This window comes from Columba livia, chromosome 18, assembly GCF_036013475.1.
Source record: "Columba livia isolate bColLiv1 breed racing homer chromosome 18, bColLiv1.pat.W.v2, whole genome shotgun sequence".
Classification (NCBI taxonomy): Eukaryota; Metazoa; Chordata; class Aves; order Columbiformes; family Columbidae; genus Columba; species Columba livia.
The window spans coordinates 11,708,305-11,734,071 of NC_088619.1; the positions used below are offsets into that span (position 1 = coordinate 11,708,305).

Genomic DNA, 25,767 nt, shown 5'->3' on the forward strand with positions numbered 1-25,767 from the left:
GGAGAGGGGAAGCCTGAGACTCTCACTTGTTGGGCTTTGGCCTCAAAGCCAAAATTCAAGCTAGCCTTCTTTTTAAGCTAGGAATTCCAAACGCTCAGTCGATGTTTTCAAGGCTTCATCCCACCATGAAAGTCTCTGAGGTGCTAAAGCACTTTTGAGTCATCTTTGCTTTAAGGATGTTGCAAACAGATGCTGAACATCCCTTACGGAAGCTCCAAGAAGCCACTTGTGCAGCTTGGGCTGCTGGTTCTAGCAAAGCTGGGGCTGAACATCGCTCGGGATGGGCCCTGAATTTGTACCAGCAGCATCCACCTGCATCAGGAGAGCAGTTTGGGGTAGGAGATACCGAGGCTAATGTCCCCCCACCATTGCTATAGGAGCAATGGCCATGGCTTATGAGGCTGCTGCAAAAAGCTGAGGGCAGCGAAGCCCAAGGAGCATCGTCTGAAAACAGCCGGAAGGAGCAGCCTCTGCAGCCAAGATAGAGTTTCATATTTATAAGAAAGATTGCAGACAGAAAAAGCATTTGATTTTCTCCTGTCTGAGCAGGAAAACTTCCCTGAGCAGAGCTGATCCAGTTTCTTGCTGTTGCTGTTTTGTTAGCCTACTTAGCTTGCAGCTTTATAATTGGGGCTACATTTTCCTAGGCTGCACCCGAGCAGACCAAAAACCATAAGAAGAACTGAAGTCCAAGCAGCATCCCCTTTTACTGCACTCAGATGAAACCAGTGGAAAAAAAACAAAACAAAACCAACAAAACAGCAGAAGTTGCAGATGAGATGCCAAAGATAAGGCAGCAATAGAAAATAAGTACAGGAGTCAACACTTTACTGTGTCTGCAGTCAGAGGCCTTTAATGAAGGCTGAATCAGCATAGGCTTGGTAGCTGCTTTTGAAGGAGAATCTTTTCCTAAACAAAAATATGTAATTGCGCTCAATGAAACAATGGTTATCAGGGCCAAATGGCCTCAGAGCATCGTCTGGCCGTCCCTGTGTGGAAGTCCCAGCAACGTGCTTTTGTGCTTATTTTCATCCTGCAATGGGGGCTGATCCTCAGGTTCCTCATTCATCTGCTTTCAGCAGGGCTTATTTGACACTCAGGCAACAAGTTATATTATAAAAATCACAGCTTCACTCCGTGTTATCATTCCTCTTAACAATATTTATTGCTTCTCCAGTAGTTCAAGGTCAGATATAGAAAATGACTCAAAGTCATCTTTTGCTGTTTTGACAGCTCTAAAGTAGTGGAAATCCCCATCTGGCAAAGGCAGAACCTTGCTGGAGTACCAGCAGGAAAAAGATGGGGAGATAGAGAATTTTGAAGGGAAACCCAGCATTGATTACTGGGTTTGTTTCCCTGGACTTGCTCCATTCTATCTGCTCCCATCAGCTCCCAGCATCTCCCATCTCTCAGACACAGGAGCCCCGGTAAGAGCCGGCTGGACTTGCATGTTCGCGCAAGTACCTGCACGTAGGAGCTGAACGTTCGCTGAAAAACCGGGGTGCAGGAGATGAGAAGGTCCTTTTAGCTTCAGGTTTGTACAGCGCCGAGCGCGGCCCTTGGCACCGGCTCCGTGTTCCTGGGGCGCTTCTCCAGTGCTGGCAACTGGTTCCCAGTTAGAGGCACGCTTTCCAGCTTTGATTTCAACACAGCCCTTTCTTCCTAGGGCTGCTTTCATTGCCGACAATTAGGGTCTCCAATGCTGCAGAAGGATGAAGCAATAAACCCCAAATTTGGCTTTGAAAGGGCTGGAATTGATTTCTTCTCTCAAACAGCTGATGCTGTGGCCTTGTTGAAAGGAACTACCAGCCTGCAGTGATAGCATTCGTGCAGCTTCTGCCCAGAGATTAAAGCACAGATATGTGACATTTAATATAGTTTTATTCCAGGAGTGGAGCACCTGTAGGAGCCGAGAACAGCTGTTCCCCTTTTCCAGTTAGATGTATCAGGAAGGAAAAGACAGTGACTTCACACGCTGTCATCAGAATGCCCAAAGGGGTTTTGGCAAAGCTACGTCTTAAGTAGGTTTGTTCAAGCACAGAGCCTCAGCACTTGGCAGAAAAGCCTCAGGAGAAGCACAAGCCCCAGCACAAGGCTTTTGGCAGCCCCGGTGGGTCCCTGAAGGTGCAGCGGGTCAGCCCAGCCCCTGCACGACCGGGTCGGGATCTGGGACCCGGTGCTGTTAGTGACGTGCCGAGAGATCTGAGCCGCATTTCCAAACCCCACACCGGTTTTGGAGGTAGAAACAGGACAGGGAAGCTGCAACGGTTTTCATCCGAAGCTTGAACACAACTGAAGTTTTGGATGTGGAGATGGAGACTTAACCTCCTCCCGTCCCCTCCTGCAGGTTGGCGTCTCCAAACAGAAAGATGCTGATGGTTAATGCAGAAGCTCACTCCCGAGCAGACCTCAGTACTTGACTGTACTAATTAAATGTTTTCAAAAACCACAAGACTGACCTTCACTGCATGCCCACAGATTTTTCTCTCATTTAGCAAGCAGAGGGTTGACAGAGTAGCCTATTAAAGGAGAAGAAAAGCAATGCTCCAGATACTGTTGTTTTTCCATCCTGTTCCAAAGTGTTTTCTGCATTTTAACTATAAGAGATGGAAACCATAATCCCCTAATAACCTACTAGGAGAAACCCAGCTAGAGACAAGGAGTGCTTGGCTCAAATAAAGCACAAAGTCTGATAAAATAGTAAACATACTTAAAACTGAAGTTTACTCAGATATCTATGCAATAAGCCTTGACAGCCATTATATATAAAGGTACTTGTGTAAGCAGAGAGCCATTCTACATGGCATAGAGGTGTCCTTTGGGAGATACCCTCTAGAAAAAAAAAATAAAGGCAATTAACATAGTCTGACTTCCTTACCTTTCCCAAGGACACCAGCAATTTGCTCATTGCTAATGAAACTTGGAACATCTCTACAAAGAACTTGAATTCCTGCCAAGGAATCAGTTTTACAAATTAACCTAAAGAGCCAGATCGGTGCGATGCGCCGCGTGCAAGAATGTCCCGAACCAGCCCCCGACAGCAGCATCTGAACGGGAGGAAGAGCCCAAAATAGCCCCTGGCAGCTGGGGCGGGTGACACAGACGCTGCCTTCAGAGATGATTAGTAGTAAGTTGCTTTTTGGAGACAAGAACAAACGCACAACAGGCACCTTTTTGGCAGGGAGAGGGACCCCTGGGCTTGCACCCCTGCAGGGTGACAGGTTGGGAACGTGCCCTTGCCAGTGGCCACCTGAGCTGGACACAGCTCCCACACACGGATTCAGTTTCATTCATGTCATTAGGCAGCTTCCTTTAGAGCCCAGCATGTGAGTTTTTATTTTGTGGGTTTTTTTTTTCATAATTCTTTTTTTCTTCCCCTCAAAAACATTTGGTACTTCCCCCGCAAGAAATCAGAAGCTTTATGTCAGATCAGAGGCTGGAACAGCTTCCTGCAATAGGAGAGCGTTCCTTCCTGCGCCGAGCTCCCGACAACGCCGGCGCTTCCAGCACCAACAGCCCTTTGCTTCACCCTGTAGCACGTTCATTTGGGCCCATCCTGTGCGAGCATCTCCCCAGCCAGCTCCTCCTGCAAAAAAAAAGGGGTCTTTTCTTTTCTTTTCCATGAGCTTGCTTTAAAAAGGCATTTCTGCAGCTGAAACACAAGGAGCAATCTGGGAGGTTGAATCAGAGCCGATGCAGAGCAGCTGTAGCCAAGCAGGGCTCTCATTTGGACAACTGGGGTCTGAAGGATTTTTTTCTTTCCTCTTGAAAGACAAGCTAAATAGGATTTATTTTTTTTTCTTTTTTTCATGCTCTGATCTTGAAACTACTTGTGCACGTGCTGAACTTGGAGCGAACGAGTCCTTTTGTAGGAGTCAGTGGGACTGAATGTGCTTGGGGTTGAGCACACGCATAAGAATTTACAAGGTTGGGGATGTATTTTGTCCTGGTTGCTAAGCAGGATGGACATTATGGATCTGGGTAGATGACTTATGCTTCCCTGCTTTCTCTTGGTTTCTTCTGTTTTTTCTCCTCCCCCCACCCCCCTTTCTGCTTATCTGTTCCTGCAGCTTAGAAAGCAGCAGCCTGTTTGTGAGCACATATGTATATAACTGAAACTCCAGTTTTCAGTCTTGCCCAGGGAGCTGTATAGAGGCTTTGACAGAGAGACTTATAAAGGGAGTTTTGTGTTTACAACTCCTGATTTAGAAGGTTGGGTGGAGAGATGTAACCTGACGGGGTTTGATCCACGGGAACATATGTGGATAGAATAAAATCTGCTCAGTTGTGTCAGGGACACTTTATAGGGAAGAAAAAAGGACAAGAGTTTCTGTCTTCTGCTGGGGTACTGTGCCATAATGCATTTCGTCAACACATTTTCCAAATTGAGATGAAATTGCATGATAAAAACTGGGGGAAAGCTTTTGTTCTTTATATGCTGCTTGGTTTATTATATGGTGTGCAAGCGTGTGCTCTTAGCAGGTGTCTGGAGAGCTGGAAGTTCATGGAGAGCTGGAAGCTCATGGTCTCTGACCTCAGGCTAAAATCTACTTGAACCTGAAGGAGCTGCACCCTGCAGACCTTGATGGGCATTACCTGGAGCTTCCAGAGCCGCCCTGCATGTGCAGAGACACATCTCTGAAGAGACACGTCGCTGAAGCAGTTGCAGGACCGAGATGTTGTGTTCATGGTGGGACAGACTCACCGTGGTGGTAGTGGAGCAGTTCTTGCCCGACCGGTGTTGCTGATGGTGCAAACCCGGTGCGGTTGTTCTCTCAGTGTCTCCAGTTTTTGGGGTCGAGCCCAAAATTGCAGTGCTGGGGACCTGGGTTGGGCTTTTCTGCGGCTGCCTTTGGCTTCTCGCTGTCAATAGGGTTCCTGTGTGTTTTTAAAGGAGGACCTACACATTTACTGGGAGGCATTGCCAGCAGAGGGAGCAGGAGTTAGTTCCTCCCATCCATGCTGTCCAGAACTGTCAAATACCATCTTTAATAATTTTGGTACAAAAGTAAGCAAATAAGGTAATAAATGGAAAAAAAGAAAAGCAAAAGAGATACGTCTAACCGGCTATTGCAAAGGCAGATCGGTCAAAGTCTTGGCCATGTTGAAAGCTTAATCACAATATTTATCTGTCCGTAAAAGTTATTTATACTCTGTAACTTGCAAAATGACCAAATCAATGGGCACTTCTCTCTTTATGGAACATAAATTGCTCATTTTGTCCTAAGGTGTCTTTAGTCATGAGCAGAAAATTATACACACGAGTTTTATATGCAGCACATGAGCTGCAGAGGTGGCTGGTAGTGCTGTAGTTTAAATGTCCAACATCTACAATATGCTGAACGAATTAAATCTCTGCTTGGCAAAATGAGACTCCTGCTGCTGCCTGGAGCACCTGGTAGCAGAAATAAAACCGCAGCTCAGATTGCCCTGTGGTATTGATTAGATTTTATTCTGTCCTGCTGCATGCGTGTTGACACCAAGGCCGGTATCGCCCAGACAAGGTGCGATGCTGCTCGAATCTGCAGAGAAATGGGGCTGCGCTAACACGTGGGGAGCAGCGGGTCGGAGCTGAAGGACGAATCACCGTGTGTGCTTTCCTGGGGACAGGGACGTCCCAAAGGGCCAGTTTGCTGAGCTCCCCTGCCCCATCACACCCTCCTGATTTAGCAAAGTCCTGCTTTTCCTGTATTTAAGCCTCCTGGCTCATTTTTGGCTGAACTAGCTTCAGCTCTTGCCCACGTAGCTTTGCCAGCAGATACTACAGGGCAGCATCTTGGGCACAGAAAGGTGATGATGGGGACACATCACTGTTGCAGAGGGACATCTGCCAGTGCCTGTCTTGTCCCTTTTGGTGGGTATGGCTGAGAAATGGGCTGGAACCCGCAGGCGGGTGCCCAGGGGGCAGACACTTGCTGCAGCTCTTGCAAAAGCAACAGTCTGGCACAGCCTTTACCTTACCTATTCCTGCTCAGCCTGACGCTTAAAACAGCCTTAATAGCACCGTGTGCTCACGGTAAGCACGTGCTTAAACGTAAGCACCATCAAGACATAAGAACCTTCATAGCTGGAGCCACAAGCCTGAATTGGGCTTTTGAGCCTGCAGCACAGCAGGAATCAGCAAGCGGGTGGAAATGTCACCTTCGTTTTCCAAAGCAATTTGCATTTTCCTGGGCTGGCAGCACATCTGACAGCTCCAAGAGGCTCTGGCTTGGAAAAAGCGGCGCTGGGGCGGCTGCCCCTCGCTCGCTCTGCCCAGTGCAGCGGCTCGTCCTGGGGCAGACACAGAAGCCGGTCTGTTTTTCCAGGGGCATTGAAGCTCTTCTGCAGGGCCCCCAGCGATGATGCTTTAAAAACACTTTGCAGGAACCGCTGGGAGAAAATCCCAACTGCACCGAGCATATTTAAAAAAGCAGGAAAACAAAACCGAACCTGGAGGGGGACATTGAGCAAAAAGATGTCCACAGGGTGTCTGAGTGGGACGGGATCCTTATCGCTCTAAGAAAGTTGGGGTTTGAGGCTCTGAAGAGCAATGGGAAGAGGAGGCGGATGCTTCTTTATTGTGTGAAGTTTTCCAGGGAGTGGCAGCTTTGGAAATTGTTTGTAGCTGTGCTGGGGCGGATGGATTGAAGGCAAATGCTGCTCCCGCCATGGCAGAGGCAGACAGGGCACCTGTTTTTATGTTGAGCATCGGAGACTTTGCTGCCACCTGCTAGATACTTGGATGGGAAGTTGGTCAGAGCCCTGTTGCTGCATGTGGTCACTCACTGTGGCATTTTGAGGTGAAATCTTGGTGGATAAGGGCAAGTAAAAAAAAAAAGCAAGCGGAGTACCGGGAGCGATGCTTGGCCGGCAGGCTCGGGTGCGTTCTGCGTGCCGCGATGCATGAACATTTGGAAAGCATTCACCTGTGGGCACAGGAGGTGTCTGTCCCCTGGCCGTGTGTCCCCCTCCTCCGGCACGGCTGGCAGGTGCTCTTTGGCAGGGAGAAAACAGAAATGAAGGTAGCAGCAATGAAAGCAGCCGCGTCTTCCAAATCCTCCTGTACAAAAGCCCTTTTGTTCCCCGGGGTGAATTCCATGAGTTTTTCTCCAGTTTTGATTCCAGCAAACTCCCACTGCAAGCAGACAGCCGAGGGTTTGAAAACAAAAGCAGCAACTAAACCAAAAGTCCCTCGTAAAAAAAAAAATCCCCATGAGGGCTGAAGGCGCTTGACAAATAGCTTCCCTAGCCCGCAATTCCTGTGGATTTCCTAATTTGAGATAAGCAGCAAAGAAAACAGGCTCTGGCATGGGAAGGCAGCAAAGCCAGCAGACCTTGGCAGAGGGAAAATATGGGCTTGATTTATGGTGCATTGGTGACTGCAGGGAGTGACTGTCTGCAGCTCCACTGCTGCGATTTCTTGTGATAACAGGGGTGAGAGGAGAGACCATGAGGCTCCTGGTGGCCCCTCTTGCTCTGTGGGGTCTCTGCACCGTTGCATCTTTCCCAGAGCAACGGGAGGATGCAGCTGCCCCAATGCCGAGGTGCAGGAGCCCCATGAGGGGTGCGACCCACTCCAGCGACCAGGAGGAACAGAAGGCAAAGTCCTTTTTGGCGTGGCTTTGACCCCAATAAGATCTCCCCGAGCTTTTGGCTGCTGTAGCCTGTATGGAATTGCCTGGGCAGATGTTCCCAGCTGTGCGGCATTGGGTGCCTCTCCTGCTCGGTGATGTTGCCACCGTTTGCACCAAGGTGCTGCTGTTTGGGAGGAGCTGTGCCCTTTTCCCCAGGCCATCGAAGTTGGAGCAGCTGGATTCACACGCCAGATGAGTTCAGCCAAAGTGTCGTAACAGGGTTTTTAATATTAAAGTCTCTTGTGCCCGGTGCTGAAAGCTGTAGGCAGGCAAAGCTCTTGCATCTGCAGGAACACTGAGGCAGGACCAAGCTGGGAAGTGAAGTCTGAGGTCCTGGCAATGGAGAGTCCAAGCTAGTGCTGGAGCCCATGAAACAGTGAGGTGGCAGCAGCTGCTGTGGGACATGAAAGATCATCCTAAACCCTCATAAAGATCAATCCTAAGCCCTCAGTTTTGTTTGTCAGGGGATTGCTGGAGGGTGCAGAATTGGTCCAGAGCTGCATCAGCTCCCAGAGCCCCTGCAGCCCTGTGGTCAGTGTGTGTCTTAGCGTAGGATCTCATCTCTAATCTCTTATCAAAGTGTCTCTTCCGCTTCACACTCAGAAGGTCTTAACTCTTCTAAAATTTAGAGATGCGCTCTTATCAGAGTGACAAACAGACTCTCATAACCAAAATGCACAGATAGATAAGAAGAAATTGCATCCCTCTGGTTTCTATATTGACACAAATAAATACAGCAGCCTGCAGCCCTTTTGCAGGATGTGTTAAGAGGAAAATGGACAGAGTAAGAGAGATTAGCCTGAATCAGGAAATTACCTTCAAAATTGAATTACGAAAATATAGAGCTTATTGAAAAGCAGGCAAATAGGTTCTGATATTTGCACAGTTTGGTGACATTTCTGTATGTTCCTGCACTGTGGGATCCAGAGATTAGTCTGCTGGAGTCCTTATTGCAAAGCTTTGTGCTTCGCCTTCTTCCAGCGTTTTGTTCTTGTGCTGTTCAGAGCTTCACCACCGAACTGGCCCCTGCTGGAGGCCAATCTCGAGGCAGGCACGAAGGACTGACCTTGTGATTTTACCTTGCGGTGAAGCCGAAGATCTTTGTCTTCATTGTGTTTGTGTCTCGGCAGAGCTGACCAACGTCAGCCGCCACTGCGAGCTGGAAACGCAGCTTCTCTTGAAGCGGAGACGGGTTCTGAGACGCAAAGAATTGAGCAGATGTTGCACAACCTCTGCTGCATGGTTCATTCAGTGCAGCTCCGTCACCCCTTGCAAAAACCCTGCTGTTTTGGTTTGGGCCCGTCCTGCACTGGGTTTATTACCAGTTGCAGGATTGAGTCAGAGGAGGGAGCTGAGTTCTGGGGCAGGACAGCAAATTGCATTTCCAGCGCTGTAATGTGGGTGCTGACGGTATCGGCAAGTGGTTTGAGATCGGCTGGTATGTGCTCACTGGGTGAGCTGTGTGCAGGCTGTGGCATTCCATGCTCTTCTTATCGTCGGGAGCCTGGGGAATTAAAATGGAAGGTGAACGCAGCATCATCTGCTCACGTGTTGTGCCAGCAGTTAGAGGTTTCCTACTGTACAGGTTTCCAGATGTTGGTTTTCCAGATGGAGATGCAGGTTTTTTCTGTCTCTGTGTTTTCATTGCTTAGATTGACTTTGAGAAAAGTCTCCACATCTGGGCTGTGGCTCTGAGCTCGACTCTTTGCCAAAGCAAATTGGGCTGCACTTGGGGCAATGTGTTGGCTGTGTTGACATCTCTAGGAGGTGCCTTTAGGAGCAGGTTCCCCTCGCTTGATGCGATGTGTCTGAGCCATCAGAGCCGGAGAGGAGAGGCAAAGAGCAAGAAGTGACTCAAGCACTCAATGTAGCTTGCTGGCATTTCCAGGTTAGGTATGAGATTTCCTTATTTATTTATTTTTGGAGAAAAGCACTAAGAGGAAGAGCGGAGGACTAGGGCTTTAGTGGATATCGGGGCTGTCCCGTGGTATCTCTGTGCCTGGCACAGGCGTATCCTGATTCCGGTATGCATTGGCGAAATCCATCACAGTCATCAAAGTGCTCTTGCCTTTCCTGTTTTGTTTCCTGAAACGTGGTTTCTGGGGAATAAATAAGGAAATAAATAAGCTTCAGTTCTTGAGACATAAAGGTGTGGGTTGCAGTGTGGACATGGTGCACAGTGATGGGTGACGTTGAGCTCAAACCTGGATGTGTGAATGGCCACCAAATGAGCCGGCAGCTCTGCAGCACCAAAACGAGAGGACGAAACCTGGAGCTGGGAGATTCTCAGCCCTGCGGCCGCGACAGGCTTGGCTCCCTTCTCTCAACAGCCCTGAAACGAGTTGTTAAGGAAACAGGTTTCACGTTTGCCGTTTCCAAGGAGTTACTGCAAACAACCGCGAGGGAAGACACAGATAAGGGCGTGCGGGGAATGTCCCCATCCTGCGCGGAGGACGTGCCATGTTCCTCGTTGGAACGTCTCTGTTTGCCTCCATCTGACCCGGTTGCTTGTGGTGGTGGAGGAGGAACAACCAGTGGTGTGTGGCCACTCTTACCTATTGACAGGGCCAAGGAGAGAGCAGCTGCATTATAGTTCAAAGAGGTAAATAAAGCATGGTATCCACTTAATCTCTTCTCTTGGCTTTCGGTTGGAACTTCAACAGGTTTTTAGAATCTTGTGCACATTAAATTCTTTTTGTGTGGCTGATGAGGGGTTGGAAAACAGATTTTCATGTCCACTTCCACATCATTGGCACTTAAATGAACATCTAGCTTTTGGTTTTCTCTGGAAATTGCAGCTTGGCTAAAGCTCTGCACTTACAAACTGAGTGGTGGGCACAGCTCAGGCGCTTGCTTGCCCTGTCTCCGTTCCCCTGCTTTGAGCATTGCACAATGTGGTTTTATACAGCTTTACCAAAGGGTGACCAAGACACACAACCCAACCATGAAGGCAGAAGTGGTGAAAGAACTTCCCTCGCGCCTCCCCGCCCCAGCCACCAAACCAGTGTCACCAATACCAGCCTCCCTGCCACCTGCAGATCTGTCCCAAAGACATTTAAATCAGAAAGTCATGGCCTCATTCTCTACTTTGACTGCCTGTGTGGCAAAATTCAAAGGCTTTCACGCAGCCAAGCTGGTGGAGAAAGGCAGTGACCATGCATGAGCCACTGTGGTCACGGCCACGGAGATGCTACAACAACCCTTGGGAAGGCAAGTGGGGCTGCCCCTGGGAAGTGGCCTCCTGGGAAGATATGTTTGTACTACTAAAACCACCAGAAGTGGCTAGTTTATGAATTTACACCCAGTTGTGTTTGTTCTTTCTCACTGAGGACTTGATTTCTGTTTCAGCTGGAACGGAGCCAGCTTGTAAAACCAAGCCCAGGTAGAGGTCTGGCAGCACAGCTTCTCCCTCAGACCCACTCATTTAAAAAAACACTTTGTTATCTACGTGTATTTTAATTTTTAAGCACAACGATTTGGCAAGGAATCTCAGGCATCTTTGCTCAGTGACTGTTGTTTAGTCTAGAGGTGGTGAGTGTTTGACCGTGGGGACGCCAGGAATGCACCTGGCCTTCCCGCTCCTCGGACGCTCGGATGGGGCGTCCCCACTTGTGGGATCCCTCGGTGGAGACACCTGTGCAGACTTAAAAGCTTTTCACCTTGACGAGCGGTGATGAGCTGTTGGGGCAGCTGACTGAGGAGCTGGGCAAGTCCCACCACCAGCCCTTGAACTCGTGTGTGCTAAGATGGGTTTGTAGCAGCGCTAAACATTATGTGTGCCTTACCCTTTAATAATTTGCAAGTGTAAATTATAAACCTTTGAGATGATCTTTAATACTTGTTAAAAAAAATACTTTTCCCCTATTTTGGTCACCCTGAGGTTGCTGGATCTCCAGCAGCTGTTAGATGCTCCAGGTGACACTGCTCTGCCCTGAGTGACAGGAGAAGCTTTCAGATATCTTTGTATTTATGTGCATGTTAAAGGGTGAAGTTCTCAGGGGTTTGGATATTTCCACCTGGCCTGCAAAGCTTGAACTTCTCTTTGGTGGCATCAATTCTACCATTGCTCACTGAAATATATGCTGGAACTGGACTGTGGATAAGAGATGCCCTTTGCAGTTGAGGACCAAGTCTTTGCATGAAGAGTTGTCTCCTGTTGGGCCTTTCCAGGGTGTCTGGACAAAAGAATGTTAATCTTGATTTCTTTGTTTTCCAAGAACCATCTCAGGTTGTGGTTTTGCACTGAAGCCGTGGCCTCGTGTCCTTTCCCAGTGCAAAGTGGGTGCAGCACTCTGGGGTATCTGGGGAGATGCTGCAGCGCCCGGGGAATGCTCATTCACTCTCCATCCATGCAAACACACCAAGGATTTCCATTTTGCCCTCATGTTAGGGGTGGGGGTTTTGCTTATACAAAGTTGAATACAGCTGATAGAGGAAAAGCAGATCATCTGAGCCTCAAAACCTTCCAAGAAACCAGACAAAAATTCCTTAGGAAAGACAGAAATAGTAAATGAGCCACTTCTGTCTTTTAAAAAAGTGGAAGAAAGCGGCATTTCCCACCTGTGAAATTTTACCAGCGAGTTATATGCTAAAGAGTCTTATTTGAAAGAAAGTGTTGCTATATGGCTGTTGAACGCAGCTTTAATAATAAATTGTGGTGAAAACAGAACAGGTTAATATCCTTTGAAGGAAATAGGAGCTTTTTGTGGCAGGGAACCATTTACTTTGGATTATATCATAAAAAGTTTTTGACTGCAATGAAAAGTCCAGGGGCTGGGAAATGGGATTTTCCTTCAGAAATAAAAGTTTATTTTCTGTTACAGCATATGTGGGTAGCGAATTCCTCTGTCTTCCCTTTATTATTCTCGGTTATGCTTCCTACCCTTCTGCTGTGAAACTTTGAAGTTTCCTTTTTCAATATTGATATTTAACGCTGCCCTAATTGAAAGGGGCCAAGCAACATTAATCTCTCTGTACGCTCTGTCAGTGCTGGTGGGAAGAGGTTAACAAGCCCCTTGGAAGTTGTATTTTTCTCCCTTCTCTCAGGAATTGGGTTTAAGACCTTCACAGGGAAGTATTTAATGTGTTTTCGTTAAGTCAGGTTTTCTTTTTCCTATGAGGATTTTGCTTTCAGGCCTCACTTTGATCTCGGAATGGGTTTTCTTGGGCTGGTTGAGACCCGCAGGGCAGGCGGGTGGATGCAGGAGGTTGCGGTGATGTTGCAGCAACCGCATCGGTGCATTTGCTGCAAAAAGCAAAGAGGTTTTTTAAACATGGCAAATTCCCTAGCGCCAATCAGTTCAATATTTACCGTGGGTAGGTTTAAGCTTACACTTAACGTTACAGATGTGCTGGATGTTTTGCTGGATCGGAACTCGGTTCTGGAGATGTTTCTCAGCATCGCTCCAAACCAGTCTGGTTTTTTTCCCCTCTATTATTCTTAAAACCAGGCTTTTGAGTCAAGAGCTTGTGGAAGTCTCTGTGTGGCAAATTGCAGTGAGAGCTCTCAAATGAGCTTTAGCTTGCAGCTCAGGGACCACAAAGCTGCCTGTGGTTGTTTACACAGAAAACTCCGGACTTTTTGGATGCTGGGGAGCAGATGTACGATCCCATCTGCCGATCAAGCAGGACTGCGAACCCTTTGCAGAAGGAGCTACATTTAGACTTCATGCTTTGCGTGATGGCTCCTTGGGGTTTTCCTTCTTGCAAATCCCAAGGAGTTGCAGTGAATCCCCCACAATGACGCTCAGGCCCCTGGTTTGTGCTTCAGGATTGAGCCTTGTGCTGTTATTTGGTGTCTGAGACAGCTGGGGCTTCTGCACAGCCCGAACGTGGATGCCATGTCTTGGGGACTTCTTTATTTACTCACCCATTTTTATCAGATTTGCAGTCTCCAGAAGCTCTTTCTCAGATAGGGCTGAAATTGGCCGGTGGATTCCCATTTGCCACAAGGGCCACAGGCTGTCAAATACACACGTGGTGGTTTTCTTCAGGAAACAAAGCTAAAAATAATAATGATTCATAAAAACACTGCGGAAAATACTGGGTTTCTGGTGGATGGAACAGGTAACATCCAATTTAAGCTGCCTCCACATTTTGAACTCCTGTATAAGTGACTTTCCCTGCAAACTGCAATTTAATACAGTGTCGTCTTTCAAAGCCAATGTCTGCTATGGTAAACTGGGGGGGTTTATTTGACAGCGAGATACTTGCTTGGCAGTTATTACTGAAGAGAACTGATTTGGGGACTTCCAGTTATTTTTTTTCTTAAGATAAAAAAGTCTTCTAAGTGTCAGCGTTTGGTTTTTGCAAAACATCTCGTGTTGGTGCTGCAGGTGCGAGTCCCGGCCGTGGCAATTCCCCCTTTGCAGTCCCCTCTCCGGGTGCCGTCATGAAATCCATGGTTTTCTCTCGCTACCATTGTCGCTTTCTTCTTTCTTGAAAAGAAAACCCCAAAGAGCGTTAAGCTGTGTCTGTGTCTTGGCAACTCGAATACGCGAACAGATTGTGCTTCAAAAAAATGGCAAAGTTTCAAAATATTGTATTCTGTGAAGAAGAGATGAGGAAAATAAACTCCTCAAAGTGCAGCTTTTATTTCGCCAGAAGGCGGAAGGCTTTTAATATTTATTTGGGTTTGGCGTTTTGCTACCTAGTTCTTCTGCTGACACCACTTGTGAACCATGATAAGATTAAATGCTGCACAACCTGTTCTGGTTCACGTTCAAATTAGGTTAATTTACAGTAGGTCCGTTTTCACCCTCCCGGAGCTGCTTGAGAGCAGGTTCCTGAGGTGCAGGTACAGCCCATGGGATTGTGCAAACAAATCCATGTAGGAAAAAAGGAAAGAGCGAAGCAAATTGGTGCTTGCTTCTCTTTATTTTGGTTGGGTGAAAGTCATTGCAGCAGCGTGGACGGATGGTTGACGTGCGTGAGTATTCCAAGAAATGCCTGGTGAGTGTTAATGGGAAGAGTTCAGCTCTAGAGCTGAAGAGGCTGTTCCTGCCTCCCTGGGCAAGTTGGCGGATTTCTGTGTCTTGATTTCCACGTGCAAAATAAGGATGAAGATCCTGCTTTCCTTGTGCCCAGGGTTGTCTCGTTCACTTGAAATGGGAGAGGCCACAGGAAGGTTTTAGAGGCAGAGAGGTCACTGGGATGGCAGACTTAGAAATGACCAGACAAACAGGGCTTTTGTTTGGCTGCGCTGCAAGACCTGTATTTTTGAGATTCCTTTTTTAGCTAAAACATGACAACATGAGGAATACCGTTACCCGTTTAGCATCCGCTTGGATCCGATGTGCGCTTGGCACAGCTTGGGCAAGAAACGGTATCGAGCAAGCAGGGCTTGCTCCCCAGTTCTGCCTTCTGGAGCCCTTTGTAGAGCAGCTAAGAAAACGAGAAGGAAAAGGGTCAAAGAACAGCTCTGCTAACTGTGGAAATTCCTCCACTTGTTTGTACAATGATTTTTACTTACTTACAAACCAGCTTTTACCTCTTGGGAAAACTGAGAACAATTCTTCATGCCTCCGAGTGACCTTGCTGCTTTTCTTTTGCCTTTTCAGCGTTAGCCTGGAAGCTCCTTGGAGCAGAGACTTGGCTGTTTTATTTCTTTTTTCCCCCCACTTTTGTAAATTTGCAGCTCTGGAGATTTCTAATAACAACAGCAAGACTGCAAAGTGGTTTCCAATAAATGCTGCGTTGTTCCAACCTGTCCCATCCTGGAATGACGCTTTGCCAAAAGAAGCAAGCGCAGTCCTGTCTGTTGGAGCAGACAAGGAAAAAAACCCTAAAAATAAAAGAAAAGAATGGCAATCTGAATTGACTAATTGCTTCAAAAAGGTAATTTTCAGTTCTGGGTGCCTGCACTTTGATCCAGCACCCCTCCGGCACTGGGGCGCACAGGCGTCTATTGACATGAGTTTGTGTCAAGAGGAAAAACAAACTCAAACATGTATAGGTAGAGCTTGAAAGAGAGTGTTGGGAATGGAGTATAAAACTTATGCTTAAAAGAAAGGCAGTAATTGATATAAATTGTTAGGTTAAAATGTTTAACGCCTAAATTAGATGCTTGTGCCTTTTTTGGGGGGACCAGGGATTTTATTACCCAGCCAAACAGCCAGATGTTTACCTTGGGGTTTTGGTGACATGACTTATGTTTTCAGGTTATTTTATCCGGGAATTCAAAGCCCCGTGCTGAAATGTGGCTGTATATGTTTAGTCATAAAAAGGTTCTTGTATTTCTCTGGTCTGCTTGGCTCTTGTGTCTGCCGGCTTGGACCCCTTTACCGGAGCGCCTGCATTTGAACTGCGCGGCGCTTGAGCTTCGGCCAGCTCAGAAAAGCTTGGCCGGTCCGTGTGAACACAAACCAATGGCTCCGAAGCCTGCAAAATTAATTCTGCTTTATTTTTTTGCTGGGTTTGCACAACTTTAATGACCAAGAGGTGAAACATCTATTTAAGCAGAGTCAGAATCTGGTTCTGGACTTTCAGATTCAATTTTTAAGAATTTTTTAGTCCTCCCAGTATTCAGTGTGTATCTGGAATGGTTTAAAATCTAAGGAACATTTTAAAGGATCCTACGTGGGGAAAGCTGGTGAAGGAGAAATACCTTTCACTTTGCATTTTCACGTTGCCTGCCCTTGCCAGAGCCCTTGCCTGTTTTCTGTACCAAGTTGGCAGCCAGACCTTGCAGGTTTAAGCGGAGCTTTACTGAACAAAGGCACTTTATGTTTTGAACTCTGTGCCCTGAGTCTACACCACCAGCCTGGCTGGGCATTTATGTTAAATAAGGTCAACAAATACAGACAAGCCGTGTTTTGCAAATGAAAACAAAACAAAACAACAAAAAAAATGCCTTTCTGTAATTCTGTCTCTTTCTGGTTTCACAGGCAAGAAGAGAAACCCTGGGCTGAAAATTCCTAAAGAAGCATTTGAGCAGCCACAGACAAGCTCCACGTAAGTCTGCACACACTGCGGGAGAATAAAAAAGCAAACCACAAACCCCAGCTGGCACCTGCGTGTCACGGCCCCACTTGCCCGGGATAACAGGGACGCTTGGCGAGGAGCGGGGGCAAAACGCCTGGCTTAATCCTGGGAGCATCACGGAGGATAATAACAAAATAGCCCTTGGATTTCTCCAAGGTGTACCTTGGATTTCTCCCCTGGGTGTACCTGTCGCCTCAGGTACACCCAGGGGGTCTCAGCCCATCGTCCTCTGCCTGTGGTACAACTTGTGCTGCTTAATGATGTGCCCAGGAAAAGGAAGAAACCAGAACGGGCACCCGATTTGAACTGATGTGGCCCTTTGGCCACCCAGTTTGAGTAACGTGCACTTGACAAGGCGTAAAAATGCATCCCCTTCCCTACAGCTCAGCCTTGCAAAAGAAAACCCTGTGCTTTCTAAGGCGATTTGTGCAACTCCAGCCTGCTTGGCTTTCTTTGCTTCCTTGAGGGTTGACTTTTATTAGCCTGTTAACCCGTGCGGTATGACTTAGGCAATCATTTACAGCGGTTTTAGACCTTTATGCCCGTTTAATCCATTTTTCATACAGGCTGGCAGAGATTTGGTGCTTGCCACCTGACTTGCCTTGCGCAATGAATCTCTGGGTACCTGCACGGGGAAGCTGGATGTGAGAAATGCCAATTCCAGCAGCTTCCTGACCCCTTTTGGGGGTGACTTTGTGGATTTTGGTGGTATCTGTTGGTCCTGCGAAGCCAGGAGGCTGGTTAGGCTGCTCAGGGCTGAGAGAGCCTGGGGGGGTTGTATTTACTCACTGAGGGAAAATTGATCTTTGTAAAGAATATTTCACATCTGTGTTTTCTCTCCTGCAGGCCACCCAGAGATCTAGACTCCAAAGCCTGCATCTCTATTGGCGAGAAGGTAAGACCAGAAGTTACGGGGATGAGAAGACCTCTGGGGACAGGGGACCATCCTGGCCTGGCCACTTGTCCAGACGGGTTTCTCGTGGAATTGCTAAATTTCAGCCAAAAGAAAGGGCAGATTAATAAACACTCGCTATTTAAAAATTGTGGCCTGTTTTGTGTGAAATGGGAGTGGGTAAAAGCCAGGAAGAGCCAACCCAGGGGCTTGTGTGAGCCCTGACGGTCACACCTTGGAAACTGCTTCCTTGGCTCACTAATTGCAGCTCATCCCCTGGAAATAACAATTATAAAACAAGGGGATTGCTGACAACAGATTTTACTCTCCTTTGCTGATTTAGAGCCTTATTCCGAAGTATTTCCCTTCGCTAATACAGAAGGCCATCTCATCAGGAATCCGGCTCGGGGTAGATCTTCCTGTCCTGGAAGCAAATTCTTCTGACAGCGTGGAAACCGGTCCACCTGGTGTTACAGAAATATAGCAGGGAGAAAACAAAACCGAGGACAGCTATTTTGATAGGAGAAAATGGCACAGCAGCATTCGTAAAAGTGCTTTCAAGCTAGGCAGTAAATTTATTAGGTGCAAAAGATAGTCCTCAGTGTCAGCGAGTTAATTTATGAAGTGAAATGCTAATCCAACAGCGTTTTATAATGTCTATCTTTGGATGCTTTTCTTTCATTTTGGATTTTGTGTTTTCCCTGGCGTGGAGCTGGGGCTGGAAGGTGGAAAGAGTGTGAGGTGCCTCTGGAGCGAAATGATGCAGCAGGGAGGCAGAGCAGATGCGCCCATGCCAGGAGCAGAATTCCTCCCTGCAGCCCAGGAGAAGCTCAAGCCCTCCAAAAAGGCTCCGTGCATGGAGGCAGGGAGCCTGTGTTGGATGGTGCAAAGAGAAATGCACTTGTAAAACCCAGAGCTCGGTCTTTTTAACGGTTGCAGATATGTGGTTATCTTGGAGGGACTGCCATGCCGTGGTTTGCGTTTCCCGTTGATCTGTTGCCTCTTTGTCCGGCCAGGTTCCTTCAGGATATGCTGCTTCTTCCACCAACATTTCCACACTTGCCCCTGATCCCTGGGGAAAGCTGCTCTCCTTTATCTTTCTTTAAACCTTGCTGCTAAATTTATAGAATTTTATAGAAATGCATAGAAATTTATTTATAGAAATTGAAGAGTGGCCTTGAGAGACTCAAAGTGCTTTTTCCGAGAGGGTCCTGCTGACCGGCAGGAGCAGTGTCAGGCAGGTGGAGATGCTGAAATCTCTGCCATAGCACAAAAAGGGCAGTCAGGGCTCCTTTTGCAGGTGATGTAGCTGCGAGTGAATGAGCAGGAGCTCACAGAACCGCAGTGTACGGGCCCTGCACGCCGTGTCATCCCCAGCCAGAACATTTCAGGCTGCAGGTTTTTGTTGGTTTTTTCCTTCTGCTGTGCCGGCAAAAAGCGACGTGGGATTATGCGCCGTGAATCAGTTCATTATGACCCGCTTCTTTCTGTAGGGTGATTGACTGATGTGGTTGTGCGTTCAGCAAACCGAATGACTGGTTTTAGTAGCAAAAGCAGATTTGAAACATCCAAAAATAATAATAAGGAAAAAATGGAGCTGCTGCACAATATCACGGCAGAAAGGAGAAGGGCAGGTTGGAATGCACGGCTCCAAACAAAGTCATCCTTTGTGCAAGGCCAGGAGAAAGAGATCTCAAGTGCTAGACAAAATAAATCCTCCATAGTTTAAAAATGGGGTACACTCAGCTGCTATTTGGTCCATCTACAGGTCTGGAGAAATAAGCTTTTGCAGGCCTTAATAAAATGAAGATATTTCCATGATTGTTTGTGGGAGGAGGAGGACGGAAGAAAAAAATATAATAAAAGGCTGAAGGTGATTCCTGAAGGGAAAAGCTGCCATGGCATTTTCTGTCGCAGCCCTTGGAGGATGGAGAGGCTGGAAGTGGTGGCAGTTGGAGGTGGCTGGGGGGACACTGGGTGGCCAGGGGACCATCCCACCAATGGAACGGTCCTTCCCACACCCACCCTGCTTAGGGTGCTCGTTATGAGGCGTGTCCTCTTCAGAACTGCTAATTACTGCACAGTAATTAATCCTCCCAGCAGCCCCCAATACCATGATTTTCTTTCTAGCCTCATGACCACGGGTAGAGAAGAGGGTGCTCAGAGGTGAATCTACGTGCCAAACAGGCCTGGATTTTAGGGGAGTTTTGCTCCTTGCGTAGCACATGCACGCAGCAGCCACCTTCGCGCTGATGGTTTTTTTCCCCTGCAGAATTTTGAGGTGAAAGCTGATGACCTGGAGCCCATCTCTGAGCTGGGACGAGGTGCGTACGGGGTGGTGGAGAAGATGCGGCACATGCCGAGTGGGCAGATCATGGCAGTGAAGGTGAGTGACCTCCCAAGGTGCTTTCGGTCTGTGTCGTCGTGCATGGGCACCCTCTGCGCGCTCCTTCGTGCATCTCTAATCTCGCTTGTTCTGATGCATGCTATCACTGGGATCGACTGCTTTCCTTAGGAAATCCTCTTTCCGGACAAGAGCAAAGAGGCGCTGACGGCCAGCATTAAAATGCTTTGTCTTGCAGCGGATCCGAGCCACCGTCAACAGCCAGGAGCAGAAGAGGTTATTGATGGATCTGGATATCTCCATGAGGACGGTAGATTGCCCCTTCACTGTCACCTTCTACGGGGCGCTTTTCCGAGAGGTATGGACATCCTGGAGATGGGTGGATGGATCCTCTCCCACGCTCTGAATTCCCATGTCTAGACTCCCTCAAAGTGCCAGCGGTTTCATCTCCATCTAGACATGGAGACTTGGTAGAATATGGTTTGGCTCAATCCCAGCCTGAGTAACTTACAGCTGCTTTTTGGGGAGCAAGTAGAGATGTGGTCCCACGTGAGGAGGAGCCCAGGGCAGCCGAGCCCCAGTGCCAGGGTTGTGCGAGGTCCCTGTGCTGAGACACTGGGGCTTGGTGGTGGCTTTGAGTGATGGGGATGGTGACTCTCAGCCTGATCCAGTAGTGTTAACATTGTCCTGACTTGCAGTGAGAAAGCCCCATGGAGGAAAAATGTGGAAAGCTCTGAAGAGTGAGATTTATTGAAGAGTTTTATTGCAGAGCTGAACCTTTCCTGGCTGAGCATGTGGGGAACCTCAGTCCTGATAACCTTCAGGACTCCTAAATCACTGTGACTCTGCTTTGGGAGAGGACAGCAGAAAATACACCCTAAATGTTAGTGGGCAGCGTTTCGTTCCAGCTGGGGTGGAGAGAAAGAGAAAGCCCAGTACAGTTTTGTTGGATGACTTTTAAAAGAGAGGGAAGAGGCAGACAGGCCAGCAAAAGGCAGGTGCCAAAGACGACTTCTGCGTGTGAAGGGAGAGGATGGTTTGTTCCAGTGGGCAAATGCTTGCTTTCTTTATCTTCAGGGAGATGTGTGGATTTGCATGGAGCTGATGGATACCTCACTGGACAAATTCTACAAACATGTCATTGACAAAGGCCTGACGATTCCTGAGGACATCTTAGGGAAAATAGCTGTCTCCGTGAGTATTAGCAGGGCGAGAATGGAAGGGAAAGGGTATTTCTTTTCTAAACCAAGTCCTACATGACCCAGGCTCCCTGCTGTATTTGCACCAGGAAGAGCAAGGTCCACAGGCCAGCCCACACGGACATTCCAGTATCTGGTCTGAGGTGATGTTATTTATAAGCCATAAATAACCCAAAATGTAGTTGAGAGGTGGCACAGCATTATGTGGGGATGTGGGGAGGACCCTCCAGCTCCTTTGCCTTCTTATTAGGATCCAGGATCCCTTGGGAGATCCCTGGGTACCCACCATCACCTCGAGTTGCTGTGAGGGTGCAGGACTTATCTGAGATGTAGTTCTTTCCCTCCCAGGAGGTCTAGTGAGGATGGGCTGGGTGAAGCCAGATAGGATTTGCTCCTCATCATGGTGCTTCCAGCTGTGATTCACTTTAGATTTCTTGTTTCAGATTGTAAAAGCACTAGAACATCTACACAGTAAGCTCTCCGTGATCCACAGAGGTAAGTGCTGGGCACACAGCCGTGACCGTGCTGGTGTCTGTCTGTCCTGCACTGTGTACTCTCAACCAGGCACAGGGCTCCCGAAATACCAGAGATAAAATGGGCCTTTGACAGCAAAAATATTCCCCAGCATCTCCCGAGTAGCAAAACGTAGTCAGAGGAAATGTCTGCTGGTTTGTTCTTTAAAAATGGGATGCTGGTCCCTGTGTCTCCCCGAGGTGGAGGAGGGTTGAGCTCCAGCCTCACTGTGCTTGCAGAGAAGGGGCTGTTTTCCCCTGGGTTGCATTTCCCTAATGCATGGTTGAAATCCACAGTCTGCTTCAACACCTCTGCAAAATTAATACCTAAAATATCCTCAAGTGAATTCATAAATACCCTCCTTAAACTTTTCTGACATTCTCCCATCTAGAGCATCTCAAAGATGCCGTGAACACACTTAAACTAATTTGCAGTGTTGCTGCATGACACCTTTATTTTTAAAGGGTCATTTTCAGTTTGTTGTGAGAAGGAAAAAGGCGTCTCTGGTGTGTGACTGCCGGGGAAAGGAGCATCTGAATTGAACAGAGTTCAGCTCGAGCAGGCAGTCACATTTTGTACGTTCTGCATGTGGCTGGGGGTTGAGTTTCTGCCTTCTGTATCATTTACAGTAGGTGGAAAATGCTGCTCAGCTTCTGGATTTCTGTTTACTTGTTTGATTTCCACTGAAAATTGTCTTATTTCAGCATAGTAACAGATGGGTGAGGATCTCAGGTACCTGAAGCTTTTGATTGCAAAGTGCTGATTAGAGAGCAGATGTTAGTGAACTGTAAACCACCCAGTTCTAATAAGTGGGACTCACGAGCAGCTTCTGGCGTCCTTCGGATGGTGTTTCAACTCTTCTATTTAATAGTTTATCACGAGTAGACAGAGGACCTTCTTGCAGAACAGACTTTGTTTCTGGGTAGCAGCAGGGAAAGGATTGCTCCCTTTTGAGGATCAGTACCAGGACAAGAGAAAAGAGGGTAACCTGTCCTACCTGCGCTGTGTTGAGATTTGATCTGGGATTAACCTGACAGGGATGATTCCCTGCTGTGCAGGAAAGCACCTCTCATGGATATCACTTACTGGCTTCTTTCTGTGCCTTAATTTCCCTTTATGATGTTGATTATAACTGCATTTGCGAGTGTGATGCAAGTGTGAATGCACCAAGGATTATGAGGCCATGATGGGAAGCAGATAAATCTGGCAGTAATAAATAGATGAGACACTGGCCTGATTTCCATAAGGTGTGGAGCACCCACACGCCTGCTGCTGTTCATGTTGCCTTCAGCTTGGTATCCTTAAAACGAGAGGCCATTTCTGAAATCCTCATCCTTGTCTTAGTTTATTGCTCGCTCCTTCCCCTGCAGCCCCTGCTCCTCTTCACCCTTTTCTGCCCACCCCTCATCTTTTTCCCGTGGGTTTTTCCTTTTGCTGGCATGAGACCAGATCCAGCTGGGGACTTGCCAGAGCTGCAGCCGTTTGCAGACACCCTCTGGAGATGCCTCCAGCCCCTGTGAGCACTCCGATGGCTGTGGCCATCTCCTGCATGCTGGGATACAATGGCTTCATGCAGGGTGACCTCCCACCCCCCCAAATCAGAGAGGGGAGTGTGCAAGTGACGGGACACTTGCACGACACATGACAGGCCCATGAGCAGTCACCTGAACTTGCTGTATTTGCGGCCAGCCGGGTTTCTGGCGTGCGCAAAGCGCTGGGGTCTGCATGGGCACCTTTGGTGCCCTCTGCTGATAGGAAGCTCTTTGGCTTTTTTTGTCTTGGCACAGCCACCCATGCATGACTGACTGTGGTATGTGTTCCTTCTTGCAGATGTAAAGCCCTCTAACGTGTTGATCAATACGCAGGGGCAGGTGAAAATGTGCGATTTTGGAATTAGCGGTTACCTCGTTGACTCGGTTGCTAAAACCATGGATGCAGGATGCAAACCCTACATGGCTGTAAGTTGAGCTGCCAAGAAGCTGCTGTGGGACAGCCAGAGGAACCTGAGCCTGGGCATCAGGTCACCTTAACGGGGGAAGGATCAGCCTCCGGCATGTGTCCTGGGGACGCATTTTGGAAGACATATCCCTGAAGTTACTTGTAAAGCAGGCGGAGAGGGGAGATGGTTCTCATGGGTCAGATCAGATCTCCTGGGCACAGCTTCTTGCTGCCTTATTGCCTCCCTGTGCCCTTGGGGAAGGCTCTGCCATTACTCTGTGTTGCATTTTTGCTGCTTGCCTTGTGGGGACAATAGTTCTTTCCATCTGGGAGGAAAAACTTCCTCAGGGAAGTGGGTCCCGCAGACTTCTCCTGGGAGCTGCTGTGCAGCCCTGGAGCACTTGCAGAGGGTCAAAACAGTCCTGGGGAATTGTGACTTGTCACCTGTTACATACGAGATGTGCTGGGTCAGCTCCACCATCCCACTCCCTTGTGCAGGTACCATCTGCTTGTGGTGACCCATTTCAGTGCCTGCCTTTACTGGCAAGGATGTGGGACCAGATCTGGCCCCATGACAACCAAGAGGGCAAGCTGGTGGCGTGGGCTGAGTGATAGTGACCTGTCACCCTGAAAGACCCACCTGAGGTCGGTGAGCCCTGGGTGCAGGCATCGCCTTGGGGCCATTGCTGTTCCTCACCCACCTTTGTCTCTGTTCACAGCCTGAAAGAATTAACCCGGAGCTGAACCAGAAGGGCTACAGCGTCAAATCCGATATCTGGAGCCTGGGGATCACAATGGTAGGGTGACTTGGGGGCTTGTGGCGATGCCGGGAGGTTTGAGTGTTACTTGTGGATTTGTTCTCTTCCCCGTAGCCCTTTTGACAGTGGTGGCACTGGTTCCCTGGGAAGGTGGCAGGGTGGGAATGGGAATTCAGCTCTGAGGGGACAAGGGAACATGCCATAGGGTTGAAGGGAAGGAGGATGGAGCTTCTTTGTCAGCTCTTTGCTGCCTTTGGTGGGGTGACACCCTGGTGGGGACGTCCCTGCTGTGGTGGCCGCGGGCTGCCGGGAGATGGCAGCATGGGCTAAGGCGAGGGCGGCCAGCACCGCGCGTCTGTCGCCTCGGAGCAGGTTGGATTTCAAAGCACAAAAAAAATAACTCCCAGCGCTTAGCAATTAGCAAAGTCCCCCTGAAGAGAAGGAGGGGTGGGCGGCATCGCCCACGCAGCGTTTTGGGGGAATCCATCTGCTCGCAGAGTCATTTTATAGCACAGTTACCCATTGCAACGTGGGGTTGTTTTTTAACTTTCTAACCTTTCCCAAGCGGTGTCTAACATGAGGGTAATGGAGACTGCTGGGTCTCCTCAGGCCTTTCCCTTTTGCTGCAAGACATTGTGGCCAGGCAGGGTGGGAAAATGCCATGTAAAATGCCAAAAAACACATACCTGGGTGGGCACACAGGAATCCGAAATCCGTGGGGCGGGAGGACGAGCTGTGGGGCATCCACCCGCCATGGCTGTGGCGCGGGCTCTGTCTCCCCAGATTGAGCTGGCCATCCTGCGCTTTCCCTACGACTCCTGGGGGACGCCCTTCCAGCAGCTCAAGCAGGTGGTGGAGGAGCCGTCACCGCAGCTCCCGGCGGAGAAGTTCTCAGCGGAGTTTGTCGACTTTACCTCGCAATGGTAAAATAACCCTCTTGGCCTCGCTCGCCCTGGCCCCGCTCACCCCCGCCATGTTGCGGGAGGCTGAGGAGGGCAGGTGCCGGCAGCCTCCTGTGTGCCTGTTCCCATGGGCATCTCTCTGGGTACAACCCACAGTTTTGAACAAATTTTTGGGCAAAACTTTTCTCCAGGGGAAGGGATGTGCATTCACAACCTCACCAAGCCCTGAGGACTGGTCTGTGACCTGGCGCTGTGCAGACAACTCACCCTTTGCCAGAGCACCAGTGGTGGTGGTTGTGGGGCCCTTTGATGCCTGAGGTGGCGAGGAGCAGACTCGTTTGCTTTGAGGAAAGGATTTAGGGGACTTTCTCAATCCAGTTTCCCCCACATCAACAGCACAGGGTGTCTGTAGCCGGGCCAGCAGCGTGGGCAGGTGCAGGCAGGTGGGACCGCCGGGTCCCTCATGTGTCCGCAGCCGGTGAGGAGCAGGACACAGAATGGCTGCCTCCCCCTGCCTCCCGCTCCCGAGGGGACACGGCTCTGAGGGCAGGGACAGCACAGAGTTTGCCCCACGGGGGCCCCCGCCAGCAGCCGTCCCGCTACCGGGGCCCTCTGGCTGCTGT

The 25,767-nt window shown here is 48.8% G+C and overlaps 1 protein-coding gene across 2 annotated transcripts in view; it reads left to right on the plus strand.

Annotated features, from left to right (window-relative positions):
- The window catches only part of MAP2K6 (mitogen-activated protein kinase kinase 6), a 52,915-nt gene that overhangs the window by 5,018 nt on the left and 22,130 nt on the right, over positions 1 to 25,767 (plus strand). For both annotated transcript variants that reach the window (XM_065035015.1, XM_065035014.1), the window contains exons 2-10: positions 16,502 to 16,568; positions 17,445 to 17,493; positions 19,763 to 19,876; positions 20,073 to 20,192; positions 20,912 to 21,028; positions 21,477 to 21,528; positions 23,377 to 23,504; positions 24,204 to 24,281; positions 25,026 to 25,165. In XM_065035015.1, coding sequence (XP_064891087.1) covers positions 16,502 to 16,568; positions 17,445 to 17,493; positions 19,763 to 19,876; positions 20,073 to 20,192; positions 20,912 to 21,028; positions 21,477 to 21,528; positions 23,377 to 23,504; positions 24,204 to 24,281; positions 25,026 to 25,165 — 865 coding nt within the window. The remainder of the gene's footprint in view (positions 1 to 16,501; positions 16,569 to 17,444; positions 17,494 to 19,762; positions 19,877 to 20,072; positions 20,193 to 20,911; positions 21,029 to 21,476; positions 21,529 to 23,376; positions 23,505 to 24,203; positions 24,282 to 25,025; positions 25,166 to 25,767) is intronic.